General features: G+C 46.7%; 1 protein-coding gene across 1 annotated transcript; it reads left to right on the top strand.

Annotated features, from left to right (window-relative positions):
- The first annotated feature begins 9,385 nt into the window (after window positions 1-9,385).
- Window positions 9,386-10,339, top strand: LOC135673914 (UPF0496 protein At4g34320-like). Its single transcript, XM_065183314.1, has one exon. The coding sequence runs from the start codon at window positions 9,386-9,388 to the stop codon at window positions 10,337-10,339; it is 954 nt and encodes a 317-aa protein (XP_065039386.1).
- The last annotated feature ends 307 nt before the right edge of the window (window positions 10,340-10,646 follow it).

The following is a 10,646-nucleotide window of genomic DNA, read 5'->3' as shown; positions in this document are numbered from 1 at the left end:
TCATCACAAAAATCATCAAGATCAATAGTGTACACATTATTAGTCCTTAAGGCAATCATAGATATACTTTTGTGTGGTATCCCTATAATGCAAGCATTAGATTCAAATTTGATGTTAAAAACCTTATCACATAATTGACTAAATCTTAGTAAGTTATGTTTTAAACCATCTATTAATAAAATATTTTCAATTAAGATGTTTGATTTGTTACCTATATTTTTTTTGCCAATAATTTTTCTTTTGTTGTTGTCTCTGAATGTGATATATCCTTCGTCTTGGCTAGTGAGCTTAGACAAGTGTATTGGATCTCCAATCATGTGCCTTGAACATCTACTATCAAAATATAATCTCTTGCTCTAGCTTTTAAATGTAGACATATCTACAAGAAAGAAGAATTTACTTTAGGTATCCATTTAGCTTTGGATCTCTTATGAAAAGATCTACTTATCTTGACTAATGACAGTAAGTTATTTATGGTTCTTAGGAACCCAAACTAATTTATGTGAGCTATATTTTTTAAATGAACATTTATAAGCATAATGTCCACATCTATCATAAAAAATATATTTATTTTCAAGGGAAACATATAATGTAGGTCTTTTAACAAATAAAGTTGGCTTTTATTGAGTGTTGCTACTCATAAAACCAATTCATATTTTTCTATATACATGACTTTTGTTAGCAAGGATCATGTTTAAAGATTTGTTTTCAATTTTAAAATTTTTTAATATTTGTTGTAGAACCATGTTTTCCTTTTCGACTAAGTCTAACTCTTCACATTAAGTACAAGAGGTTACATGAAATTATCATGCTCATTTTTTAATTTTTAATTTTACTAGAGATAGAAGCATGATCTTTTTTTAGCAATTTATATTTCTTACCAACTAATTTAAACTCATCATATAAATCATCGAAAGCATTTAATCAATCATCATAAGATAAATGAGTTTCGATTGAGTCACTTATCTCGTCTTTGAGGGCCATTAGAGCATAGTTTGCTACCTTATATTCATTGGTTTGCTCCTTGTCTTTGAATACACCCGATTTGTCCCAAGTAGCCTAGAGTATTTTCTTTTTCTTTGGTAGCTTCTTCTTCTTCTTCAATTAAGGACATTCACTTTTGAATTGTTCCGGCTTCTTAAATTTGTAGCAGATGATTGTGCCCTTTTTGAGTTTGTTTTTATTCTCAGTATCTTGTTTTACAAGATTTATTTTGTTTCTTCTTATGAATTTTTTAAATTATTTTGTTAGGAGTGCTAAGTCATCATTATCACTTTGAGCTTTCACTCAAGAAGTCTTCTTTAGCTCTAAGTGTCGTATCCTTCCCATTTTTTGGAAGGTTATTCTCTGATGAAGCCTTGCACATCATTTCATAGGTTATTAATGACCATATAAGTTCTTTAAGAGGAAAATAGTTCAAGTCATTTGCTTTTTGAATAGTAGTTACTTTTGGATCCCAATTTTTAGGAAGAGATCATAAAATTTTAATAACAAGTTCAAGATTAGTAAAACTTTTACCAAGTGCTTTCAAACCATTGACAACATCCATAAAACAGGTGTACATGTTACTATTGGTTTCGCTTGGCATCATTCAAAACAATTCATAATTATGCACCAAAAGATTAATCTTAGACTCTTTAACTCTACTTGTACCTTCATGTATGACTTCGAGTGTGTGCCAAATATTACATGCAATTTCGCTTATAGAAACATAATTAATCTTATTTTCGTGTAAAACATAAAATAAAGCTTTCATATCTTTCGCATTTAAAGAAAATAATTTTTTTCTAGATCATTTCATTCATTCATTAGCCTAGAGGATTTTTAAAATTCACATTCTACAATATTCCATAAATTAAAGTCCATAGAAAAAAAAAATCCTTATACGTGTAGTCTATCCTATTAAACATAGGAGGACAAGTAATAGAGTAACCCTCTTGATGGCTAGTAAAAGCCATTTATTCTCTCTTGGGTATTAAACTAACTAAGAGAAACTTAGCTCTGATACCAACTATTAGAACTATATTTGGCACTAAGAGGGGGGGGGGGGGGTGAATTAGTATTTTCGTAAAATTACGATGATTCAAAAACTTTATTCGATCAAATCCATATCAGAAATATATTTAACTTAAAATGCAAGTGAGAGTAGTAGATAATTAAATCAATAACTAATGGCAATGAAAAGCATAATAGAAATGTACACTGAATTGATAGTGGTTCTATCACTGCGACTTACGTCCACTCTAAATTCCTCTTCCATTGAGGCCACCGGCGTTCACTAACAATCTTCTTTCAATGGGCAAAGACCAACTACTCTCTTTACAATTCTTTTTCTTTTCACAGGTTTAGGAGAGAAAATTTACAAGTCTCACACCTCTCTTAGAATAAGCCCAAAACTTTAAAGAGGAGGAGGGGGACACTAAGCACTTTTCAAGACTTTATAACTCAAAATCACTAGCCTTTACAACTCAGACTTTACACGTATCTCGAGAGGGACATTGAGATAACCGGATGGATTGGTGTACTGTATACTAATCCATATGATGGAGGTAGTTGGTCTTATAGCTACTCATATGGGGTACTAAAGGTATAGTACAAGTGCTCATTAGAGAATGAGTTTATTGATTAATCTGCTCATAGAATGTTGAATGGATAATGATACCTCATTATCTGATAGTGATTCTATTATCCCAGTGGTGTACCTTATTCTTAGACTTGAGATACCAAGGATGTCCTATTCTCCACTCTTTGATACCAGACTTATATGTTTCGAAGTTTTAGATCTAGTAGAGTCGGGTTATCGGGAGTGGTAGTCAACCTTATGAGGGCTATTGAGTATCGATAGAGGATCATCCGCTCTCGGTGTCATGAGAGAAATATCTCATGTGTTCTTGCTTAGACAAATCCCTGGCCAGGTCATTCGGATTGAGAGAGAAAGAGTTCTCCGAGAGAATTCGATTAGAGCGAAACTCGAGTAGAAACTGTATAGGTCCGATAGCACCATGCCCGATATACAATCTCTAGGATATTAGTTGGATGAGGGACTATAGGTACACGGTAATTGAGGACAGATAGGTCCAAAGGATTGGATTCCCTTGTATCGTCTAGGGGCTGCGACGTAGTGACCTAGTACGTCTACAATCGATGAGTTGAGTAAATTATTATGAAGATAATAAGTCACTGAGCCAGAAGGAGTTCTGATAGGTATGGCTCATGGCCAGCTCGATATTGGGCCTAGAGGGTCACACACATATATGGTAGGCATTGTGACGAGTAGAGTTTCAGATATAAGATATCCGTCAGAGCCCCTATCTTATTAGATATCCAATAAGCCCCTAAATTATTGGATCCTATGGATGAGATCCAATAAGAGCCAATAAGAGATTATTAGATAGAAGATCTAATACTCAATGCCCAATAGGGCAGGATCCATTAGGGTTAAGTTGATAGGGGGCCTCTATAAATAGGAAAGAACCAAAGGTCCATAGGCTAGAGGCTTCTTGGTTGCCATCTCCTATTCTCCTCTCCCCTTCTCCTCCTCAGATAGCAGGTGTTAGTGAACAAAAGTACCATGGCTGATGAGTCAGTACGATTAGGTCTGCGGGTCGATGATGGGAGCTTCTTGCGGAGTGAGTAGGATGATGAGGTGGTCGCGCCCTTGGGAAGGAATGTTGGTCGACGTTGGTTAGGATCTGGGCAGGCTCACTGCTCTCCCTTATACGATGGAAGGTATTAATTGGTTCGAGATGCTCGCCACTTGGGGATGGCTATTTCGAAGCGACTCGAGCAAGAATAGGGCTGGCGGTGTCGATTGGGCCCTCGTGAGACGATGTTGATTAGCGTTTCTCAGTTTGCCGACACGGGCACCGTTTGTGGTGGGACTCATCTCTCTGACTCCAGGATGAACGACAACGTGTCCTTCTGTACTGGATGGCAATTCCCGAGTTGAGGCACTCGCCGCTCGGGGTGTCCGCCTTCCTGTAAAATGGCCTTCGTCGGGTGCTTCCCGACTTTGGCCCCTCCGACGAGCAAGTCAGTGGAGTATTTTTATATCAAGTTTTTTCCTCTCCATTGGCTGGGCATCAGCTAGGGGTTTATATACTATTGTGCGAGGATTGGTTGCACCTCGGTTCGGTGTGGCCGTTGACATTTGTGGGATAGGATGACTTTTCTAATGAGCTGGCGTCTTTGTGGATACCTAAGCGGCGTCAGACGGCACCGCCCCGAGCCCTCGGGATAGTCGTGTCACATAGTGTCTCGTTACGGAACCTGGCTTGACGTGTGTCACGGGGTTCTGATGGCGTGTGGCGTCAGATTTTGACATTGGTTGGGACGTGGCATGTGACATCGGTAGTGACTCGTCGAGGGGGGGGGGCGATTTTAGAGGGGCGGCAACATGTGATTTGGATAGGACTAATCCTACTGATCGAATGATGGGGGCCTAACGAGGCGATACCTAAGTGTCGAAATCTGCCAAGCGAGACCTATGGAGCAAACCCGATGTGTCTCAGTTCAGATGATGGGTTTCGCATGGCTCGGAGCTACGATTGCCAAGTTTACAAGTCGACAAGCGAATCGAGGCGGCTCGGTTTAAAGACTTGTTAGGCGGCAAATCAGAGTCGACGTGAAGCGAATCAGAGTCCACATGAAGTGACTTGGATAACGGGCTAGGCCGGTGATTCGGGTGCTGGATCAACTGAGGTGTGACTCAGGCATAAGATTGGCCGCGAGGTGTAGCTCGGGCGATGGATCGGGCCTGTGGGCCGAGTGACCGAATCCGGTTCTGATTCCGATGCTAATGGGTCGCAAGTTAGGAGCGATCTGGAGTGACCCGGGCAGGAAAAAAACCTGGGGACCAAGTGACTACGCTCGTTCCGAATTGAGACTAGGGATCGAATGAGTATGCTCGGCTCCGAATTGAACCTAGGGATCAAGTGAGTGAGCTCAGCTCCGGATTGAACCTGGGGACCGAGTGAGTAAGCTCGGCTCCGAATTGAACTTGGGGATTGAATTAGTAAGCTCAACCCCGAATTAAACCTAGGGACCAAGAGAGTAAGTCGGTTCCGATTTCGGTGCCGGTGGATCGCTAGTCGGGAGCGATCTGGAGCGACCTAGGCAGGAATCGAACCTGGGGGCCAAGTGATTAAGCTCAGTTCCGATTTCGGTGCCGGCGGGTCACCAGTCGGGAGCGATCTGGAGCGACCCGGGCAGGAATCGAACCTGGGGGCTGAGTGATTAAGCTCGGTTCTAGTTTCGGTGTCGACGGGTCACTAGTCAAGAGCGATCTGGAGCGACCCGAGCAAGAATCGAACCTGGGGGCTGAGTGACTAAGCTCGGTTCCAATTTCGGTGCTGGTGGGTCGCTAGTCAAGAGTGATTTGGAGTGGCTCGGGCAGGAATTGAACTTGGGGCCGAGTGATTAAGCTCGGTTCCAGTTTCGGTGCTGGCGGGTCACTAGTTATGAGTGATCTAGAGAGACCCGAGCAAGAATCGAACCTGGGGGCCGAGTGATTAAGCTCGGTTCCAGTTTTGGTGCCGGTGAGTCACTAGTCGGGAGCGATTTGGAGTGACCCGGGCAAGAATCGAACCTAGGGGCTGAGTGATTAAGCTCAGTTCCAATTTCGGTGCCAGTAGGTCGATGTTGAGCCGATGTCGGGCCACTTCTAGGTCGATCCCGAGCATCTCCTCGGGGGACCACGCGAACATGTTGGCGTTCTTCCTCAGGAAATCGATGAGGTGGAGCTGGTCCGCTTCGGGGAGAGTGGCTCCGACCTTGACGGTCCGATTGAGTCGGCTCCTCTTCAAGGGTACCTCGATGAGTGGCTCGAGAGGCTCTAGTGGCACTTGCAGTACAGGTTCTTCACGGGGATCGGGAATCGGAGTTGGGTGCAACTTTCCTGGGAGAGTAACCGCGATGAGGTAGCATTGCCTTGACTCCCCTGGGTCACTTCGGGCCTCCCCGATCCCTGCTAAGGTCGAAAACTTGATGGTCCTACGGTAGGTGGAAACCATCGCCTTTATCTTGTTGAGCGTTGGGCGACCAAGGGTGATGTTGTAGGCCGAGGGCATATCAACTACCATGAAGGTGGTCATTATCGTCTTCCGCCATTGGCTCCTCCCCAATGGTGACAGGGAGGACTGTGGTTCCGAGCGAAGAGATAGAATCCCCTGTGAATCCTGTGAGGGCTGATATCATAAGGGTAAGGTCTCCCTCGGTCAAGCCGAGCCTCTTGAAGGTGTCGAAGTAAAGGACGTCGGCGGAGCTCCCGGTGTCAACCATCACCCTCTTGACTCGAGCGTTGGCGATCTGGATGGAGATCACTAGAGCATCATCATGGTGGAAGCGCTCAGCCTCCCTAGCCCTGAAAGTGATTTCAGGCTAAAGCTCGGGCCGAGGACGTTTCTTGACCGTGCTGCAGGCGTAGGCCTTTCTCGCCGGAGAGCTGCTGCTGCCGGCTGCTGGTCCCCCGGAGATGACGTCGATTTATCTCTCAACGGGTCCCTTGGGGCATGGAGTCACCTCCAGGGATTTGAGGTAGCGTCCGAGGTGACCTCTCTGGATCAGCGCCTCTATTTGATTTTGGAGGTCATGGTAGTCCTCCGTGTCATGACCGTAGTCCTTATGAAACATGCAATATTTAGACCGATCTTTGTGAGTGGCCTTCATAGGATGAGGTTATTGCAAGAGACCCATCTCCTTGATTTGGAGGAAGATCTCAGTGCAGGATGTATTTAGGGGGAGAGGCGGGGGCCTCGGGAGCGGTAGCTCTTGTCGGTCGAGCCCGCGGTGGGGTGTTGCCGGGGCTGCTGAGGTCGTTCCTCGGAACAGTTCTGCCCTTGGCCTCTTGCATTCCATGCGCTTCCCTACTACCAACGCTTCGGCGGCAACGTACTGGTTGGTGTGCTAGAACATTTCAGAGACAATCACTGGTGGTTTCTCGATCAGTGACCAGAAGAACCTCGAAGGCTTCAAACCAATCAAGAACGCCTGCATGATTAAAGAGGGGTGAGCATCTGGGAATCCCTGGATCTCAGTGGCAAAACGTGCCATGAACTGGGAGAGCGACTCGTCTTCGTGCTGCGATAGCACGAGCAAGGTGGCCATGGCAGGCCTAGGTCACACGTTGGCGAAGAAGTTCTACTCGAATTCCTGAGCGAGTTGATCGAAGGATGAGACCGAGGATTGGCACAGCCGGCTGAACCACGCTCGCGTCGGTCCCCTCAGGGTGGTCGGGAACACCTAGCACATCAATGCATCAGAGGTGCCATAGAGGGCCATCTGAGCCCGAAATGCGGAGACGTGCTTCGTGAGATCGGAGCCGCCGTCATATGTCTCCAATGCCAGCAGCCTATAGTTGAGGGGTACCGGCTTGTCCTATACTTCCTGAGTGAAAGGGGACCCGCCCGAGCCGCCTTTGCTAGACTCGGCCCACAATTTTCGGAACTCGTGCTAGAACTCATCCAGGCGTTGGTTGACCTAGGATAGTTGGGCCCTAAACGAGTCATCCGCCGAGTTGGATGATATGGTGTTAGGCTTGGAGAGGGGCGGTGTGGTTCGGCGGGGCATGGGTGTGCTTTGCTCGAGCGAACCTCTTGGGTCCATCGTTTGCTCTCGAGCTTCTCCGGTCGTGACCTGCTCCCTGTCCGGCCTTTGCCGGGTCGGGTCAGTCGGGGAAGCTGCTAGCCATACGATCTGGGGAATGAGTTGAACAAGCGTCTGCACCATGCCCGCCATGGTTTGCACTTGCTTGGTCTGGCTGAGGAACGCCTCGAGTGTCACGGCCGAGGGTCCCGTAGTAAGTCCGGGGGGCGACAGCCCCGGGTCGTTGAACAAGCTCCAGTAGCGATCTGGCGTCAAGGCCGGGACCCTCCCCTCTCCAGGGATGGGGAGGGGCTGATCTCTGGACCTGGCAAAGGGGTGACCGGTCGATGGTTCTCCTTAAGGGAGAGCTCCTGCAAGATGCTCCTATGACATTGCCCTCCTTCTAGCGCCAAAATATTAATGAACAGATATGTCATGGCTGATGAGTCAGCATGGCTTGGTTCATAGGTCGATATCGGGAGCCTTCTATTAGTTGAGATGGACGCCACGGTCGATCGGGCCCTCGACGATGGGGTACTAGTTGGCGTTGATCGGGATCCGGGCTGGTTGACGGCTCGCCTTGTGGACGTCGATCGGGATCCGGGCGCCATTTATGACGAGTCACATCTTTCTGTCTCTAGGGTGGTTGACAACTCGTCCTCATATACTGGATGGCGATTCCCGAGCTGAGACGCTCGTCGCTCGCGAGTGGTCGTCTGCCTACAAAAAATGACCCCCGTCGAGTGATCCCTGGCCGTGGCCCCTCCAACGAGCAAGTCAGTGTTGGGTGGATTGTATTTTTTTTGTCTCCCCTTGGCCAGAGGTCGACCAGGGGCTTTATGCTATTGCGCGAGGGTCAGTAGTGTGTGGTCGTTGACCCTCGAGGGGTGGGACAGGACTTTTGACCGGCTGCCGCGTCTGGGATGTGCGGAGCAACGTCAGACGACACCACCCGGGCTCTCAGGACGGGACAGGTGGAATAGCTTCTCGATACGATTCTGACTTGGCGTATGACGTCAACGGTGACGTGTCTGGGGCTCCAAAACATGCCGTATCAACATGGATCACAAGCAATACACTTGAAGCTTTCTTCATTTCTTTTGAATAAATAGAAAAGAAATCCGCTTCGAAAATATAAAATTGTTTCATATTTGTAGAGAGGTTAATAGATGTACCGCAAAGTATATTAAACCGGAGCAAGTTTGAAGTTATAATAGACGCTTGAAGTAGTATATATTTCTTTTTTGAAAGGATAAACAAATATTGCATGCTCATGAACAAGGCCCTAAACACACATAAAATGCCCAAACAAAATCTTGCGAGGAAATGTCACGACGCGTAGCATCTCCTTAGACAAGATGTGAAGCTTGGAACCTGCTTGGAAAACTCCACAACGCGCTTCGTTTAGAATTGGCCTTGGCCAACTTTTCCATCATCCTAATGTATACTTTTATTAGCTGGAACAGTAGTTTCCTATTGATTTCCCTTCAGATTTGTGGAGTTGGCTTAATACTGCTCTACCGTTAATATCAGCCTTTTTAAAGTGATTTATTAGATCTATTCTCAATCATCCCCTCGATTTAGTGATTAGACGAGCCTCGCTTTCTCCGAAATAAATTTCATACCATCGACCGCGGCCAGCAATTTTCTCCTACGATACCCGGGAAACATCACAAGCGGCTTCCTCAGGATCCCACCTCGGGTCGAAATTTCTGGGTGGACCCTACAGCTCGGGTAACGCCCAGGAAACTATCCCTGTATTTCTTATATAAAGCAGCGTCTTGGGGTTCCGTTCTCGATCTCAATGGGCTGCAACACTTCAAGCAAGTACGGGTCCCTGCGGGAAGACCACGCTTTCGATCGCAAGCCTGTGATTTCTAGGAGCTCGAAGCTCTCGCGGATCGTCGCTGACCTCCTCAAATGCGTTCTTCCAGGCATCCGGAAGGGCCTTGCCGACCTCGATACCTGTCTCCACCACGCTCTGTTGGGTCTTCGTATCCTCGAAGCCGCGCTGGTGTGCTTCGAAGAGGAGGACTGCAAAAAGGAGACTAGCGACTACAGAAGAAACAAGAAGAGGAAGAAGCCTCGCAACGGAAAGAACGCCTACGGCTTAACCCTTCGCAACCTGAGCGAGTTCAAGCTGCAGGCGGGCGCCCCTTTCATCCACCTGGACGTCGAGGAGCTGCAGTCTGCGCTGGAGAAGCTCGAGGGTATGATGGACGCACTGCGCGGGAGGAAGAAAGAGATCGAGGAGAGACTGCGGTCGACCAACTGGTGGCGGAAGGCGTGGAGCCTCGTCTTCACGGCGGTCTTCATTGGGGTGCTGGTGTGCTCGATCGTGCTAGCCGCGTCGGTGGTAGCACCGGTGGCTATCACCGCTGCGATCGCCAGCGCTACTGCCATGAAGGCGGTGGAGCCGTGGATCAACTCCGTCTGGGACGAGAGAAAGAAGGCACTCGAAGACGAGGAGGAGGTAGTGAAGATGATGCGCGACGGCGGGTTCTCGCTGCTCGAGCTTGAAAGCATTCGATCGATAGTGCACAAGTTAAGGAACGACTATGACGCCTTGAACTGGGATGTGGAGTTCATGCTCCGCCTGGAGAGCGAGGAGGCCACCATGGTCGGGATGACGGACATCAGGAAGAAGATCGAGAACGGTGACGTGACAAGCGGCGTCGAGCGTTTGAAGAGTCATGTGGATGCGTGCGCTACCGCTATAGAACGGGCGAAGGAGTTTCTCGGGATAATTAGAAGCTAACGATTTGTATAGGGATAATGTTGTATATTAACGCAGGAGAATAGGATGATTTGAAAAATAAAATAGAATACTTTTAATCAAGAAAATTAAAATAGTATTAAACAAGAGGTAAAATTAAGAACACCTATAAAATATTTTTAAGTGCATATTATTTGCTTCATGAACCATAATTTTATTTATAGTACGTAGTGGTAACTACCTCATCCCATCATATCACCCATGATCAAATTAGGTTGATGAACTACTCTCATAATTTTTTAGATCATGGGCAACTTAGATAGAACATGACAATTACTTAGAACTACCT

Source organism: Musa acuminata, chromosome BXJ1-5, assembly GCF_036884655.1.
Source record: "Musa acuminata AAA Group cultivar baxijiao chromosome BXJ1-5, Cavendish_Baxijiao_AAA, whole genome shotgun sequence".
Taxonomy (NCBI): domain Eukaryota; kingdom Viridiplantae; phylum Streptophyta; class Magnoliopsida; order Zingiberales; family Musaceae; genus Musa; species Musa acuminata.
This window is presented reverse-complemented; position numbering and strand designations above follow the sequence as displayed.